The sequence below is a fragment of the Tetrahymena thermophila genome (assembly GCF_000189635.1).
Source record: "Tetrahymena thermophila SB210 genomic scaffold scf_8254664, whole genome shotgun sequence".
Lineage (NCBI taxonomy): Eukaryota > Ciliophora > Oligohymenophorea > Hymenostomatida > Tetrahymenidae > Tetrahymena > Tetrahymena thermophila.
This window is the reverse complement of record NW_002476431.1, coordinates 97,859-116,587: the sequence shown is the minus strand read 5'-3', so window position 1 is coordinate 116,587 and position 18,729 is coordinate 97,859. Positions and strand designations below refer to the sequence as shown.

The 18,729-nt window shown below is 23.8% G+C and overlaps 3 protein-coding genes across 3 annotated transcripts; 2 read left to right on the top strand and 1 right to left on the bottom strand. All coding sequences in view use genetic code 6, as the record gives it.

Annotated features, from left to right (window-relative positions):
• Window positions 1-524: 524 nt before the first annotated feature.
• Window positions 525-15,074, top strand: TTHERM_00522120 (hypothetical protein; the record flags this gene model as incomplete). Its single annotated transcript, XM_001014390.2, has 12 exons — window positions 525-4,769; window positions 4,828-5,098; window positions 5,159-5,424; window positions 5,515-5,691; window positions 5,750-7,105; window positions 7,526-9,117; window positions 9,567-9,700; window positions 10,074-10,381; window positions 10,469-11,725; window positions 12,163-12,828; window positions 12,917-13,537; window positions 13,695-15,074. The coding sequence occupies 12 exons, from the start codon at window positions 525-527 to the stop codon at window positions 15,072-15,074; spliced, it is 12,273 nt and encodes a 4,090-aa protein (XP_001014390.2).
• An 866-nt stretch (window positions 15,075-15,940) lies between these two features.
• TTHERM_000522119 (hypothetical protein) lies at window positions 15,941-16,303 on the bottom strand (the record flags this gene model as incomplete). The annotated part of the gene is made up of 1 exon (XM_012797318.1): window positions 15,941-16,303. The coding sequence occupies one exon, from the start codon at window positions 16,301-16,303 to the stop codon at window positions 15,941-15,943; it is 363 nt and encodes a 120-aa protein (XP_012652772.1).
• Window positions 16,304-16,869: 566 nt separating this feature from the next.
• Window positions 16,870-18,009, top strand: TTHERM_00522110 (MORN motif protein; the record flags this gene model as incomplete). Its single annotated transcript, XM_001014389.1, has 1 exon — window positions 16,870-18,009. One exon carries the CDS (start codon window positions 16,870-16,872, stop codon window positions 18,007-18,009), a length of 1,140 nt encoding a protein of 379 aa, XP_001014389.1.
• Between the last annotated feature and the right edge of the window lie 720 nt (window positions 18,010-18,729).

The following is an 18,729-nucleotide window of genomic DNA, read 5'->3' as shown; positions in this document are numbered from 1 at the left end:
TTTGTATTCTAAAAATATTTATATTTGCTTCAATATTATTAAAATTAATTAATTAAGTTATTTGAATAATATCGTTAAACTAATTTTAGTATTTTTATGATTTTAAAATATAATTAAAATGCAATACCACAATTATTCATATGATTCGATCAAACTAAAAATTTATAAAATCAATATTTATTTTTGTTAGAACCCCATAGTTAGAAAATAATTTTAAGTTAAAATAGATTTAGTTTTGATATTGTAGGGTATTTTTAATTTTACCTTAATATAAAATGATTCTAAAAAAGTTAATTGTAAAAATATTATTTTTATAAATCTAAAATAATATTTTTTTTCTATAACTTAGTATACAAAGATTTATATGTTTCAAAATAATTATAAATTTAAAATAGAGTCTTAAATTTTAATATTGATTGATTAAAGTTTTTTTTCAATTACTCCTTTTGTTTATTATTAGATCAAAAATAATAGGATTCATTAAAAACCATATTGATATAAAAGCCTTACAGGATATATTCAAAATGAATTTGGATAATTAGCTCAAAATTTAAAACCCTTTCAAAAAGGAGTCTTAAAATATAAACTAAAATAACAATGGAGATAATTTTCTATTTACGCCAAATAATAATAACTAAAATATTGATGATACATATAATTTTCATAATAATGAATTAAATTAAAATAGTGGATATAATGAAGATAACAGTCAACCAAATCAAAATGATTTTAACCAGGAAGCAGATTCTTAAGAGATTCAAAATTTGGATGCGAATTAATAATATATAAATTAGCATTTAATGGACTATCAGCCAGGCATGTTAGATGAGTAAGATGGATAGCTAAATTAATATTAAAATGGAATGATATATTACGATTAAGGTGATAAAAATTAAGATTATGAAAACATTTTAAATTTCAGTTTAGCTAAGATCAACTAAACAGAATAATATTTAGATAAATACGAAAAAGTAACTGAATATTTATTGTAGGCTGATAAGCATTCTTTAAACGGTATAAGAAATACATTAAACTATCAGTAAAATAAGAACTTCTTTTATTAAGAAAAATGTTGTTTGGAGATTCTTCACTAAAATAACTAAATTTTTAATTTTGAGGCATACAAATGTGTAATGATTATGTGCGGAATACTTTTAGATGCTTCAATAAGTCTAATTAAAGAAAAAAGATATTATTTAGCAGAAAAGTACTTACTAAGAGCCAAATATTTAACCGAACCTAACGAAAAGCATTTAAGAAAAAAAAACTAGAGGAAATTAAGGAAATAATTGATGGATGAGGAACACAATTAAAATAATACTGAGGAAAAAAAAAATAATGAAAGTGAAAACAGTTAAATTTAGTAATAAAGCTCTTATGATGAAGAAGATGATAATAATGAATAAGATGATTTTGATACTATATTTGAATAAGACTTAAGATATCATGATATTAGAATAGAAATAGCTTTGAATTTGTGTGATGTTTACAAACAATAAATGAAAATTATTAAAAAAAAGAAAAAAAATTAATAGAAAAAGAAGTCAATTCAATCTAGCAGTTAGGCCTTTGATAGTGGCAATAAGAAATATGATTTTGCTGGAAATGAAATTGCTGGTATGAAAGAGATTAAGGAGGAGCACGAATTAGAACTGGAACATGAAAAATTTGATAAACTAAATGCTTCTCCTCCAATTTAATCATCAGCTAATGCGTCACCAAATAAAGAAAAATAAGTATTTTTCGCTCCTTCTCCTATTTAATCTACAGTTGCCCTCTCAAGAAATGTTGGATAAACTTCTTTAAAAAATATCAAAGACGATGATATTTAAAAATAAGATATTGATTAAAATAAGGAAAGCTATCAATAATTACTTTTACGGTAAAAGCAAAAGGAAATGGATGAAGAAGAAGAAAAGGATGAAGAAGAAAAGATAAATGAAAACAAACTGGAAAATGCAATGTAGATTTTGAATGATATAGAATCCAAACTTACTGATGAGTATATTGAATAATCAAAGTAGGATCTTAAAGGAACTCTATGCAAATTTTATGCAAAAAAAGTTGAGGTATTAGCTGAGTTATTGAAACATGGGGAAGACTAATATGAGGAGTAAGAGATAAAAGAAATGTCTTAAGAGTTATTAGAATGTGCACATTTTGTAATTGCAAGACTAGAGTCTATACTTTTACCTCTTAAAGCAAATGATTCACCTGAATCTCAAGAAGATTAAGTATATTTGGCTATTATTCTCTCTTACACATGGACTAAACTGGGTAAATATAGACTAAAAACATAGGAAATAGAAAAGGCGAAATAATGTTACAAAAATGCATATGAAAAGCTTGTAAATTTTTTTAAAGAAGGATAAGACAGGATGATGTTATAATATAAGTTCAAGAGAAAATATGATAAATTAATTGGTAAATTAGAATTTGAAAAGATTGATGAAGCAGAAATTATTGAATTCAGCTAGTTTTAATAAGAATATGCTAACAATGAAAATCACAAAAAATAAATGAAAGCAGCCAAAAAGAATTATTTAGCGTCTAAAAAAGGTATTCCTATGTCAGATATTTAGAGTCCTTCAGTATAATTCTATATAGATCCTGAATACCTAAACTAACTATAAAATCACCACACAGTGAAATCCTTAAACAAAAATAGGTATTTGAAAAAAATTCCTATTTCACACCCTTTTGGATCTTCTCTGACTGACTATGCTCAGCAATCAAACAGTTAAATTTAAAAATAACCTAATTCTAATTAATAAGGTTAACAGTAAGAAGGTAGATAATTTAAATTCAAAAAAAACCTTTAGCTACAACTTGAAAACTATAAAAGCTAAATTCTTGGATCTAATTCTACGAGTTTAATGAATTAGCAACCTTTTAATGCCAATTAACAAAGCCATGCAGATGAATATTTTAAATTACCAAAGTCAGTGGCAGGAAAATAAATTGAGTTATCACCTGAAGAAAAAAGTATTCCTTTTTTAGTACCTACAAAAAAAATCAGATAACATCCTTAAAGTGCAAAGGCGAGAGGCTCAAGCAGCTCTAGGGCAAAAAATTATGATAATAATTCATAGCTAGCAAATGAATAGAATTACTTTAGTAATACAAATTTAAGTAATTAAGAATATATGTAACCTACCGCTAATAAATTTCATAGAAAAGCTCCTTCTTTTGCAAATACTTTAACTAAAATTAGTTCTTAAAGCACTAAAAATCTTTATTCCAATAACAATAATGATGATATTTATTAAAAAAATAACAATCCTGATTAACTTTAAAAGAATTTTCTTTCATACACTACTGTTGCTTCTAAAAAGAATTCTTAAGGAGATTTTAAATTTAATTAAGAGGAAACACAGTCTCAAGTTCCTCACTCCGTATTTTCTTATTAACAAAAAAGTCTATCATCAAAAGGCAATAACTATTACAAGAAAAATGAAGAAGAAAATACATATTAATCTAGTTTAGAGTATTAAAAATAGTTAGGAGGAGGAGTAGGATCATAAACAAAAGATGAAAAAAATAACTAATCACAATAATTTATGCCAGTTTCAAATTCTAAAAAGCTATCACTTCACTAATATCCTTAGCATTAAGGAATATACTCAGGAAAAAGAATAGCAAGTGCTAAAAATCTTACTCAAAACACTAATATTTAAAATAAATAAATTCAATCAATAGAAGCATACAATTAAACTGCAATTTAACAACCCCCATTTCAAAACAACTTAATTGATCCATCTAATACATCGAGAAGCAAATTAGAAAATGCAAAGACTATAAGAAAACCTATGACAAGAATTAATTCACAAAATGATATTTTAGAGAGTATTATGAATTTTGTTGATTAGATAAATGAAGGTAATAATAATAAAAATAGTTTTGCACATTCAAATAAATCAACAACTATCTCTACCTCTCATAGAAAAGCTTTTAGTTCATCAAGACCCTCATCTTCAATTATCTATTTTTCAACAAATAGACTATTTAATAATAATAATCCTAGTTAATCAGTGCATTAGTAGTATTAACTACCTTAATAATAGGTCTATTAATAAGGTGTAATTTATGAAGGAAACGAAATTTAAGATATTTCGAAATAAGTAACAAATGAAGAAAAGTAATAGTTACAATTTTTAGAATAATCCTCTCAGGATTAGTAAAATCTTTAAAAGGCAGTTGAGTAAATTAAAAAACCATTAGAAGGTAACAAATTTTTAATAATTAACCAAAGACCAACAAAAAATGCTAAAAATGTTGAAAAAATAATTGACACTATGGGTAATTTAAGAGTTTAGTTGAACAATTTATTTGATACATCTAATCAATTAAAGACACTTTCTAATAAACCTTCCACAAATTCATAAAAAATCACTCTTAAGCTCACGAAAGATCAAGATTAACAATTTATGAATATTATATGTAACAGGCCTAGCTTAAAAACTGACCAAGGCCAAGTAAACACTAAAAAACAAATTAACTCATCTAGAAAAATGTCATCTCAATAGTAAATATAAGCGCAACAATATAACATACAGAAGAACAATCAACCAAGTTAAATAGCAGAAGAGGAGTACTACAATAACTCAAATAATCAACTGTAAACAAAAAATGGCTAATCTGGAGGAAAATAATCTTACAGAAATTCAATAAAAGCTCCATAACAAATGTAAGCTAGTCAATAATAATACAAGAGCTTAACACAATTTGATGATAACAATAAAAAAGTATAATCTGTTAGACAACTATAAGTAAATATTTGAATGTTTTTTTTTAATTAAATAAATATTTTTTTAATAAAAATTATAGTAGGATAGAAAAAATGAAGGAAGTTAAAAAAGATTAAATACAATTGAAAAATAAAATAGCAGAATTAAAGACGTGTCTTAATTGTATTCTTAATAGCCAAATTAGTAATTGTAATAGCAAGTAGGAAGTAGTGCATTTATTTAGATTAATTAAAATTAATCTAACAACAACAATCCATCATACAATTCCGTAAATGTAAATCAATATATCGCTCATAGCAGTTAATAAGTAAAAATTCCTTAGGGTGGCTCTCCTAAAGCTAAGGATAAGGGTAAAAACAAAGATTGAATAATCTAAAATTATTTTAATTAACTTTAAAAATATAAATTAGAAATTTAAATGGAGACAAACAGAAATATTACCAATATAAATAACACAATTATTCTCAAAAGAAAAAATACAGAAATATTTCATGATGCTTCTTAGATTTCAGCTCAGCCTCTCTTTATTTAATAGAACTAGATTTCTAATTAGGAAAACTCTAGGTTACTTAAATAAAGTAAGCAAGGAGATTAGATATTAGCCAATAAATCAGGATTTGTAAATAATTCAAAAATAGAAGATAAATAAATCACAAAGCCAGCAACAATCAGAAGAGTAAATAAATTTCCATCTTTAAAATAAATTTAAAAATTATTAAAGTAGTTTTAAATTATATTTTTAAATTAACTCTAAAATTTAAAATAGCTAAGCACAAATATTAATGAAAGTGTGTTTAAGAGACAGTCAACAGCAAACTACGAATAAATACAAATTGATATTTAAACAAATCAACAAAATAATGAAGAAGAGAAACGTTTTAACAGCCAATTTACAACTCCTTTTCTTAAATAGAAATTTGATTAATTTGAGAACATGAATAATGTAAAATTTAAATTATTTAATGAAGAGTATTTATTAATTTTAACTTCATTCACTATAGGATAGAATAAATAAGGACTAAAACAAAATAAATGAAACTTAGAGCTCCTAGGAAGATGAAGATGAAGATTCAAAATTAGAAGACTCAGATGATTAATAAAGAAATGTTCCTAATCAAATGCTAGATGATTTATAGAATAATTAGATTGATGAGCTTAAAGGTGGTGATGAAAACTTTAATGGAGATGATCTAAAAAAATCAGATAAAAGGCTAGGCAATAGCATGAATTTAAAAGTATCAATTGTTGGTGGTACTTTAGGGAAATTAAATCAGTAATCTCCTGATATTTCTCGTTTACTTAGTAGCTAATAAGGTTAGCTTGATGTTAACAAAAGCTATGGTCAACATTTGCATGTAACTGACCAGGGCATATCATCACTATAATAATCATTCAACCAACAAATTCAAAATAATATTTAGTCAAATTATGGAGCACAAGATAAATCTACAATGATAAATAATAGCTAAAATATTGCAAATGCACTTATTGGAAATACAAAAGGAATGAATGTTTCATAAAATTTGAAATAATAAATTGGTATTTAAAATAGAGATTAGTTTCCAGTTAAAACTATTTACTTTCCTTCAATAAAATAATCTAAATATTTATTTGTACAAAATAGAATATAGGAGTTATTATTTGCTCCTTTATATTTTTATAAATCCTACAATTAATACTCTCTTTGCTAGTGGAATGTAACAAATATTACTATTGAGCTTGAAAATGTAACTGCTTAAGAAGATGCAGAAGATATCGAATAAGTATTGAAGGGTAATTCTAAAGATTACAAATAAAATTAAGGAGGTCTGCCATTTACAAGTGACAAAATAAGATATGATATCAAGTTGTGTATATTCTTAGAATGCATCATAACCGATTAGCATATTATTAGCAATCCTTTAATCTTCTACTTAAAAAACTAACCTTTAAATTTTATTGATCACTTATGGCCAAATGACAAAAGTAAAATAGAAACGAAATACGAGCTAGCTATACTCTTACTTGATAGGTGGATTCGTGAAAGGGATTTAGATGCAGTGGAAGAATTTTACAATATTGGTCTGTCTATGTAAAATATTTAAGTGCAGTTTGTGCTCAGAGGAGGAAATTCATTTTTAGATTTTTAAAATCTTATTCAAAAAGAGTAATCACAATCAGAGACTATATAAAATGATTAAAATTTTGATTAAATCAGAGTTTTTGGTTTAAAATTGAACTTTATTATAAACAAAATTGCATAAGTTATGAAAAAGGTCCACGGAGATGTTCTTAAATTGCCAACAGATTTGAATGATATCATTAACCCACAGCTAAATATTAGACAAAATAACCTTAAAAGTCTTAGGAGTCATTAGGTATATTTTAATAAAATTTATCAAAATTCTATCTTATATTTAATCGAAAAAAATGTATTTTTTTTAAGCCAACATTTAACACCAATTTAAAAAAATTAAAGTAATATTAAAAAAAAAAAATTAATCTAAGTAATATTTTAAATAGATTTTAAAGATATTTATTGACTGTTTTAAATGATTTTATTAGTTCTAACTAAATTCAAAAAAAGAAAATCACCATAAAATTTAAAATATTACAATAAATTGGAATAAGTTTATAATTTTTAATATGAATCATAATTATTTTACTTTTTAAATTATTTTAATTTTAATAAAATAATTAATAAAACTTTTTATTTTAGTTAATTCAAAAACCTTTTAATCTCTATCTAATATATTTTTATTTTAAAACTTCAATAAAATATTTAATATTAAAAATAGAATAAAAGAAGAGAGCTTAAGAATTACATTTCATACTACAATATTGATTAGTATATAGTAGGATAAATCTAATAGCTTCAAACTTATAAAAAGAAAAAAGTTAACTTATAGATTTCAGATTCTATTAATTAAAAATAAGATGGAGTAACTAGAGAAAAAGGGCATACCTTTAATGAGCATAATGTTAAAAAATAGAACTCTAATGTAGATTTATAAATTGAAATTGATTATCAATAGAATGGCTATTAGCGCATTCCATTAAATAGAGAAGGATCAAATGAAAGTCCAATCTTTTAAAAAAACACAGATACAAATGAACTGAGTGATTTTTAATTACAAAAGCGTCTATCTTTAAATAATATGAACTCATATCAATAAAATCCAACAAATTCATCAAATAGTAATTCACAAAATTAGAGCAAAATACCATTTTATGGCCCATAATAACCTTTTTAGCTTTAACTTTAATAATCATAACCTAGCATAAATACTCCTGCATTCAGTGGGAGGTTTTCTTAAAAAAAACTTAATATCATTAATCCCTCAATTCATAGTATTTAATCATAAGGATCAGGGAAGATATAGGTAAATACTTCTCAAAGTTCAGCTAGATTCCAAAAATACTAATATCTTAAATACAAAATGAAGGAAAGAGTTTATTAGGTATAAAAGGAATCAGAAACAAGCATACCTCTTGAAACTTAAGTAAACTTTGATTTAGGTAAAAATTAGAATCAACTAAGTCCAACACTACCAGTAAATTCTCTATCTGGTAATATACCAGATGGAGAGGGAACTTAAGAAAGCTTAATTTAAAACAACAATTAAAATCAGATCGTGCAAAATGGGAAATTTGAAACTGAATACTCTTCCCCAAGATAAAATCAAAAAAATTCAAAGATAATCATTCCTAATATATTAATGTAAGGATTTAGTAGTGTTGTTGAAGACTAAGGTGCTGGTGTAAGCCCCAAATAAAGCAAAGATATTTCAAATGAAGAGCAAAATTTGTTATTATAGAAAGATGCTTAATTATAAGCAGAAGAATATAAAAAAAAATACGAAATAACGACTTAATCAGTTCCTAATACTAACAATAATACTCCACAAGCAGTCAATATTCATTCACTTATGATTCATCAAAATTCATTTAATAAGTAGAATAATTTGAGAATAGAGCATTTAAAAAGACAAATTAGGGATAGTTTATAATCTTAGTAATAGAATTCATCAAATTTAAACGATAATTCTTAATCATATTCTGAATCCCCTAGGTCATTCATAGGAAATAGTTCTTAAAATAATTCATTTGCAAACAGTAGCTATAATTCATCTGCAACCAGCCCAACTAACTTAGTAGGTCAAAATACCCTTTAAAGAATGCCATCTATGCTATCTAATAAGAGTTCTAAAAGTAAATTTAGTCGATATGCTCCAGTAAATAATGAAGAATTAAATGACTCTATTCAAAGCCCATCTTAAGCTTTGATTCCCTAAAACAAGAAAAGTAGCTAGTTTGCCAAACAAAATATGAAATTCGATATTATAGATGATGATTCTTAAAAGACACCCATAATGAGTTAACAATAAAGGTGAATTATTTAAAAATTTAATTAATTTTTATTTGCTTACAATTTTATAGTAAAAAACAAAAAATAACTAAAAACCATCAATCAAATTTTTTAAAATTAAAAATTGCTTTTATATTGAAAAATAAGTACTCATCCCCAGATTAGCCAGCTACTAAAGTCGAATAACTTATGTTGATTTCTTTTCAATTTTAAGAATTTCATATTTAAAAATAAAAAAATTTTTAAATGCTTTAGGCCAAAAATATTTGTTAATATTTAAAGTTAATTTACAAAACTTGGATTTTTATCAAATTAAAATAATTTTGTTTAATATTATTTAATCCCTTTGAATTAAAAAATGTTTAAATTGATGATTTCATAATTCAAAATTTTTTTTTTTAATTTATATTATTTAATCTTAAAGATTAAATCTTTAACATGTAATAATTACTTATTATCCAAAATATTAGTGAAAGTGTTGAATATTTCCCTACTAATAATAATGAAGAGGCAGTTTAGGTGTCGTCCTATAAGTTTGTGTTTAATGACTAACCTATCATAAATTAAAAATAAGAAAAACCAGAAATAATTGTGAAAGAATATGGTAATTATCTTTTCCTTAATTATTTTTTAAGAAATTAAATAAAATTCAAACTAAAAACAATCAAACTACTTTTCGTAAATAAGTACTTGAAAAAAACATTATTTCCAATATTTAAATATACTTATTTAGTTAGCTTTTAGCTGTTTAGCTTAAACAATTAATTTTTATATTAATATGACCTTTTATTGTATTTTTAAATACCAAAAATTATTTTAGCCAACATCTTTGAAAATCATACTTTGTTTAGTATAAATTTCTTTGCTATTATAATAAAAATATATTTCATCTTGGTTTTTGATATCTATTTTTTGTTGTTGTTATTATTATCACCCATTTTTAAATCTTTTATTCTCTTAAAAATAAACAAATAAAGATGTTGCTGAAGATAAATCTGAGGAAATTATCTAAAAAACCGAAGAAAATGAAGAATTTATTTAAAATAAAATAATAAACAATGCTATATGTGGAGACCCATTCGTAGGTCTTCCAGATACTTACTAATATACCACATTTACTTTGAATCCATTTATAAATAATGATCTTCTTCTAAAAACAGTGATTAAAAGAGATAAATTATTTTTCTTCGTACAGCTTTTTTACACGTTTGAGCCATAGTTGGAGCAGTATATTTATTACTAACAAGCTTTAGCTCATTCATATTTCATACTGAAAGTAGATTCCGTAAATAATTTACATTTTTATATTTTTTTTCTTTTTATTTTATTATTTAATTTAATGCTAATTATTTATCTTAAAAACAACAACAAGATGATCTACAAAAATGGTTGGGATAGCGAAATCATCCTAACTTTTGAATAAGTAATTGAAAAATTAATACTGCCTTATACTAGTTTTAGCTTTTTTAAGTTTCTCTATGCTAAAGGATTTACAGCTAAACAGAAAGACTCTATAAAGAAAGGTCTTGAGAAATATTTATAAGTAAAAGACTGCTAATTTATTATAAATTGGGAGTATTCAACAGAAAAAATATAAACAAAGCATAATATAAATGATAGTTAGATATAAAATAAACCTCTAAATGAGGATGAATAACTAACTAATGATATTAATGATGAAGATAAGAACAATGATAGCATTATCATTAATAAAAATAAAGATAACGATTATCAATAAGATAACTCAAATTAAAATAATCCTATTCAACTTTAAATAGAATAGAATGTTTAAAATAATGTTGGTACCTAAAAAAGCTCTTAAGAATAAGGCATTCAAAATAAGAAAAAGAAACTTTAATTTTCTGATGAAGTTTAGCAAGATTACTAAAATGAACAAGAAAAAGTGATCAGTTATTACTAACAGCAATTGATTTTATAAAATTAGTCTTAACAAGAACTAAATTAAATTATTGATGGAACTAAATATGATTATAAATTGAAAAATAAAAACCTTAGTGCACTAGAATTGGGTTTATTAGGCGTTAATACAATTTAATCAGAAAAATAAACTACTACAGCTTACTAATCAATTTCAGGAAATATTGAGAAACAATCACAATAATTCAATTATAAACTTCCCACTTTGGCAAACGATACAGTAGTAACTGAATTTAAAAGTAATTTAGACATCAAATTGTTATCACAATAAGGGTTAGTGAAATTAAACAATTATGAAACTCCAGCAAGAGAAGAAGATTATTACAAAACATTCAGCTTGTTAAACAAAAATGAGCTTTCAGTCCTTCTAAAATATGAGGAAACTGAAACAAAAAGTTATCATAAACTCTTAATCTACAAACCATTGAGTAGGAATCCTCTTAGCTCTTTAGAAATTACTGACCTAAACATATTAGAGAGGATGTTAAATTTAAAGTGGCTTGACGCATAAACAATAACTCTGCTTAAAAAGTAAGATGTCTAAATAAAAAGAAAATTAGTATAACCTCATATAAGCTAAGGATTGACATCTATTGAAAACCTTAAGAAAATAATATTTAATTATATTCTTTAAAAAAGAACTCAGATGAATGGCTAAAAAACAAATTTACTTCCAGTCTTTTCAGTTGAGGTAATTATAATTTTTATTGTTTACTGTATTCAAAAAATAAGCTAGTTAGTTTGTTAGTTATTTTCCTTTATTTATCTATTTATTTATTTTTAATTTTCAATTTAATAAATTTTCTTAAATTGTTCTATTTAACAAAACAAAATAGAAAATTAAAAATTTTGCAAAAAGAATAATTTAGCACACTTTTATTTTAAATCAAAATTATTACTTTTTGTTTTTAATCTATTAATAGAAAACGAATAAAAGATTAAAACCAGTTATTTCAATGCAAAAATATTTGACTACTTTTTGTTCAGTTTATTTATTTATAAAATACTTTTAAGGACTTGTTTCTTTACATAAATTCACTGTTTATAGCTGTACATTTAGCAGTTTCATGTTTCAATTTTTATGTCTTTAAAATTTTTTTCAATAATGATCGATTAAAAACTAAATAGAATCAAAGGATAAGGCATAAAGTTTTTGTAAGAAACAACCAAAAGCTACAAAATATTAGCATGCTACTACTTGAAAACATTAAGAAGAAGGATAGAGATGACATGAGTGTACAAAAAAGATAAAATGATAATGAATAGCAAATGATTAATGAAAAAATTGCTTAAGAAAGAAACTTCATCTATTAAATAAAATATGCAATACTATGTTATGATATAAATGATGAATGGCAATTTTAGCAAAATGATATTATTCAAAAATATTTTGAAAAGAAAACAATAAAGGATTTTGCATGTATAAACATTAACTCAAGATAGAGTAAATATAAAGTTTTTATGATTTTAACTGTGTTTCGTACAAAGATCCATCTTAACCTTGAAAAATTAGTTTATTTGAGAATTGATATATCTCCTCTTATTGGTTAAAGAAATAAATAATTCAAGTTGATTTTTGAGCTCTCTGATATTTTAAATTTGTTTGAACGCTCATTTTCTTTCGAAAACAGTTTTGATGAGCTCATTCTATTCAAAATTATTTAAAAAATTTCAAAATGCCTTGTTTATTCAAAATCTCAAATCTACAAAAATTTTTCACTACCCCTTACTAAAATAAATCCCTAACAAGTCGATAGACATCAATTTTGTTTGATCAACAGACTCCAAATAAAGGTATTGCTTTCTATTATTATTTTTTAAATTTTGATCTAATTATTTTTAAACTTGAAAACTTAAAATTTTATTTTTAATTATTTATTAGCCATCTTACCACCTAATCCCTAAAGAAATCACTAAAAAATCCTTCCTTGATATTATTTAATAAGGGGAAAGAGTTTTATTTTAAGGAGTTAAAAGAATACTAAATACATATGCAATAATAACAATAGGATATTATAGCTAGCTCGATTACTATTATTTGCAAATATATTTCCCCTTTAATTGCAGGAGATTTACAAACACGTTTTATTCTTCTAACTTAGCTAACTTGTCAGGCGAATATATGAATCATATTTTCAAAGAAAAAATAGCTAAAAGTAACGTCTAAGATCTAAATAAATCGAAGGACTATTTTTCATTTAATAAAAAATTAATAAAACTCGACCCTAGCAAATAGAATCAAAATTTAAATTAAAACAAATAGATTAAATAGAATACAGTGAATTCTTAACTTTTGCCATCTAATAAGCATATAGGTTCATAGAATTTTCTAAATCCAATTAAAATTTAAAGTCCATAAATTCCTATAGAAGAATAATTGGAGTCGTCTGTAGAATAAAAATAGAATGCCTTGTCATTTTATGTTGACCCTAGTGTATTCCTTTAGTTGATACAATCTAATCAAAAAAATATTATCACAGGGCATAATTTTATAGAATTGAATGTAAAATATACTATTTTTTTCTTTTTTACTCCAATTTACTTCTTATAAAAGATAAAATATTTACTTTACTTCAACTATTTTGAATGAAATAACAAACAAATAAAATATTTTAATATTACTATGATAAAAACTATCAAAACTACATTTATATAAATAGATTTGGGAGGAGATTGTTAAAAGTGTCGACATTTCCATCGATAATAATGGAGAAATGCTTCTCACTATGGACAACTATTCTGGAGTTATGCGTGAATACTTGATAAAAAGTGTTTTAAATTTTTCTGGAAATAAGAGTGGGTTATTTGAAGTTTTAATTCGCTTTAAAGATTAAAAACTAAAGTCAGACATATTTAGCTCGCCATAAATATAAGTGTATGAGAATGAGGAGGAAAAATTGGATATGTATGTCCGTATTAATTTTTTCTAAAAAATAAACTCTATTAATGAAAAGATTCTGTTGAAATAAATTTTATATTCTTATTATAAAGAGAATACTTCAAAATTCTAAAATACCCCAAAATTGTAGCACCATAATAACTTATTAAATCTCGTAGGACTCAACTAGCAAGAAAACAAAAACTAAGCATTCAGAGGGGAATTTGCATAAACATATAACAATTAAAGTATTTAGAACTAATTTGATAGTAGTTTTTCATCACCCAACAATATGAATACATAAAGCGAAGAAGAGGCCTTCTAAAATTTTTCTGAGCGTAGTTTCAATCACTCTGATTTAATCTAAGTTTCTTATTTACTACTTGATCGTATAAGGACAAGTATTTAAGAGAAGCAGATGCATGTAATGAAATTCTATTAGCACTAAAATGAGATATTTGAGACAGGTCTTGTTGAGGATAACTATGAAGTAAATGAACCTATTGCGTTACCACCGGTATAACATCAATTGGCTTAAAATATAACGAACGCATATTTAAAATTAAACCAATTTTCTTCAGGCTAGTCAAAGGTCATCAAGGAACAACAAATAATTGCTTATTAACAAAACTTAAATGAAAGCAGAATAGATTTGGTGTAAAAGTAATAAATAGTAAATAACTTTAGCAATTAAAACCTAGATAATTTTAATAATAGCATATAAAATGCAGAATTATTCAAATAGCTGGCCATTAATAGTAAAACAGAAATAGATAAAGTAGTTAAAACTAATGCTTAATTCGCAGTTGATAAAAAAATTCGCAAGAAAATCAAAATGAATAATAACATGAATATAAATGAGCTCTTGGATAGCGAAAACAAGCAATTTTACATGAAAACTTTATATAGAGGCGTATTCACTGTTAGACCTTTGTAAATTATAGCAATATTTTTCTATAAAAAATTTTATGTGTAAATATACAATACGATAAATGGAAAAAATCTAATAACTGATCTGACTTTTTCAACAGTTGAGCACTAAATCCCCTACTTATAGCATATGCTAAAACTTGAATTATATTAAGAAATAGGGAAAAGAATTTTCCTCTCTTTTAAAAATCGCCTAATGATTAAATCCTACCCGGAACTAATTGATTATTGAATAAAATTAATTATTTGTTTTAATTCACTTACATAATTAAATAAGTGTTTATATTTTATATTTAACATTCATATTCATTAATTATTTAACAACAAACTGATAATTAAACCTAGAAACTTATAAATTTAGTCAATTAAATTCTATTTATCTAAATATCTTTGAAATAAATATTGCAATAATAAATTATTTTCTTTTCTTTCATATACTATTTCACTCAATTAATAAAATTTAATTTTAAATTTAATATGAAGTTAGATTATTAAATTTATTAAGGTGGGGAACAATTTATAAATTAATAAATATAATTTTTTACAAACGAACAAACAAATAATTCATGAATTCTAAATTAAACTTTATTGATTTTTTTCAAATTTGTATTCACACTTGTGTGTATGTTTTTTTCTAAAAATAAAATTAATGTAGCTTGCTAAACATACATAGTTTATAATATAATTTTATGATTTCTTATTTGTTTTTTATATTTATTTTATTTTCTTTTTATTTTATTAATTTTTTAATATTTTTTGTTCAATATTTGTTTAGTTGTTTCTTTTATTTATTTATTAATTAATTTCTTTTATATTTTTATTTCATTGTTTTTAATTTTTAATTTTTAAATTTGTATTTTTTTCTTTTCTAAATATCTTTTTAATTAAAAAAATCTTTGTTCTTCTTCTCTTGTTCTAACTACCTAGTGGAATAAAACTATAATTTTTTATAGATAGTGAAAGACTCAAGAATCGCTACTACTTTTGCAAGAAAGCACTTTAAGAATTACTGTATAATATGATATGGCGGTATTCGATATTTTATGTATTAGATTGATTTATATGAATAACAACAACAACAACAAATTCAATCTAATATCATATTTTATATTAAAAACTTAATGGGATTGATTATATTTGCAGTACCTACAAATATTAAAATTTATCATATTATACTTAAAAATAATTCAAAGATTGTGCTACAATGCAGGCTTATAGATAGCAATCTCGTAATATGCCATATCTTTATTGATTTTCATTTTGGCATGTACTGAAGTCAGAGAGAGGTTATAGATCTTTCATGGATTAGTAATGTATTTTCTCTTTATTTGGCTTGGAAGTCTCTCCACAAATTATGAGTATTTAAATAGCATGAAATAGATTGCTTTAAAAACTTAAGGGGATATACTGTTAATTACGATCCTTTGGTTTTTGGATGTTAAAATATTTTAAATTATTCATGTTATTCTTTTGCGCCTCTTTTATTTGTAGATGTCACGTTCCTTTGAAACCTAAATTAGGAAGCCATTTGTTTTTGAGAGTGTTTACTTTCCAAAGATTTATAACATCATCCGCTTCTTAATTATTTGTATGAAAAATAATTAATTAATTAATTGTTTGTTTGTTAACTTTTTCCTCTTTTTACTTTTTTTGTTTTTCCTTTTAAAGATATTCGAATCTGAATCATAAATCTAAGATATTAAAAGATTAATTAAATTAATCTAAAAACTGAATATAAATAATGTAATTAAAAATTTGTGTATTTGATTTCTTTGTTAAATAATTATTAAGCAATATGTACACAATTTCAAAGGAATAATTGTGGCAGACAAATTATTTAAAATATTGATATTTTTTTAATACAATATATAATATATATTCAATTTTTTGGAATATTAAATAAAGATGAACAAATTTTCAATAAAAATCTTTGATTTAAATACTTCTCTTTCTTATTAAAAAATTAATAAATTGCTTCAATTATTCTGTTTAGATTCAAATATATATTTAATATTTAAGTTAGTAAAATGATAGATTTAAGTTTAAGCTAAGTTGATTTTGAGGATTAGAAATTAAGCAACTTAATTTGTTAGTATCATAAAAGAAAGGTTACCGCATTTTGTATCCAACAAGATTGCCATTAAAATGATAGATTTGCATGTTTTTAATGCTTATCTAGCAGGGAGCATTCTAATCATTAGTTCATTGACTCTGAAGATGTCGTTTCTATTTTGAAGCAAGGTCTCCCAAGTTTTAAAAATTAAATTATATAAAACTTTGAACAACTCAGCAAGAGCATTGTATCTTTGTTTTAAAACAAAGTAAAGAATTTTATTAATTAAAAAGCAGATACATTTGCATAGCGTTTTGAGCGTTGCTTCTCATTAAATATTTCTGAAAGAGATTAGAAACTCTCTGAATAATTGCTTGAGTTATACAAATTAATATACAAGTAAAATGGGAATTATTTATTAGATATTTGCTAAAGCATGGGTTAAACTCTATATTCCTCTATATAAAAATAACTTGAAACAATAATGAAAAAAATAAATGATTATGAATTTGATAAAGAACTTTAAAGATTTGAAATAGAAAACTAGGTAATTCATAATCTTACTAAAGAAGCATTAGAAGCTTATTAGAAATACAAAAATGAAAATATTTTTGATGATCTAAATAAAGAAAATAATAATGACTCAAGGCTTTATTTGGTAAACGATAGAGACTTTTATACTGTATCTTAATTTAACATAGAAGGATAAAGGCATGGTAGAACAATTGAAATTCCTTCTTAAGGCCATTATTTTAAAGGTTATTTAAGCAATGGTTTAAGAAACGGAAAAGGGCTCTATATTTATTAGGATGGTACAGTATATTTAGGGATTTTTAAAAATAATTAAAAAGATGGTAGTGGTAAGTTAATAAATCGAGATGGCTACATTTATAGCGGAGAATGGAAGGAAGATTAAAAGAATGGGGTAGGAGAAGAAAAATTTAACGATGACTGGGTTTTTGAAGGGTTCTTTGAAAATAATTAAAGAAATGGGCCAGGTTAAGAAACAAATAAAAAATTAGGTTTAGTTATTCAAGCAATATATGAGAAAGGCGAGATAGTTAACACTATTTCATAATTATAAATATAATAATAGTTATAACAACCATAGTGATTTCAATATAAGCCATAAAATTAAAATTCTCACACAAATTAAAATAATTTCTGTAATGGTTGCAACTATTTTTGAAAATGAATCGTATTGATAAGAGTGGGTATAAAATTATTTAAAAATATGAAATTTTGGTTTTTTGCTGACAAATTTCATTTCGGTTTAATAATAAATACTTATATGTTAAACTTGTTTTCATATACTCTTTGATTTCCTTATTTTTCCCATTAATTTTAGAAATCGAAGAAAAAAATCACTTTGTTTTAATTAAAGGTAATAAATAATTAATTTAGACTAAAAACCTACCCCTTAAATATACATTTAAAAGTGAATGTTTGTTTGTTTTTTTGTTTGACCCATTAATTTTTTTTAGTTCGAATTATTCATTATTTTAAGATAGAAAAACTAAGTTTTTTTTGCTCAAAAGATAAGTATTTAAAACACAGACTAACAGGTATTATGAGAATATGATTTTTATTTTCAAGATAAATATTTTAATTAATAACATTTTCGCTATTCGGAGTATTTATAGACATATTTTTAGTGGTTTTTTTACATTTATTAATGTGTAAAAAAATTTTTTTTTCACTTTTACTTTACTCAAACATCATAAATTAAATTAAAATAAAAAATTACACCTTCATAATTAATTACCCAAGGATTGCTTTAAATATATTGATTGCTGTTTGCTTTTTACCTCTTAATACTTTCTATCACTAACTA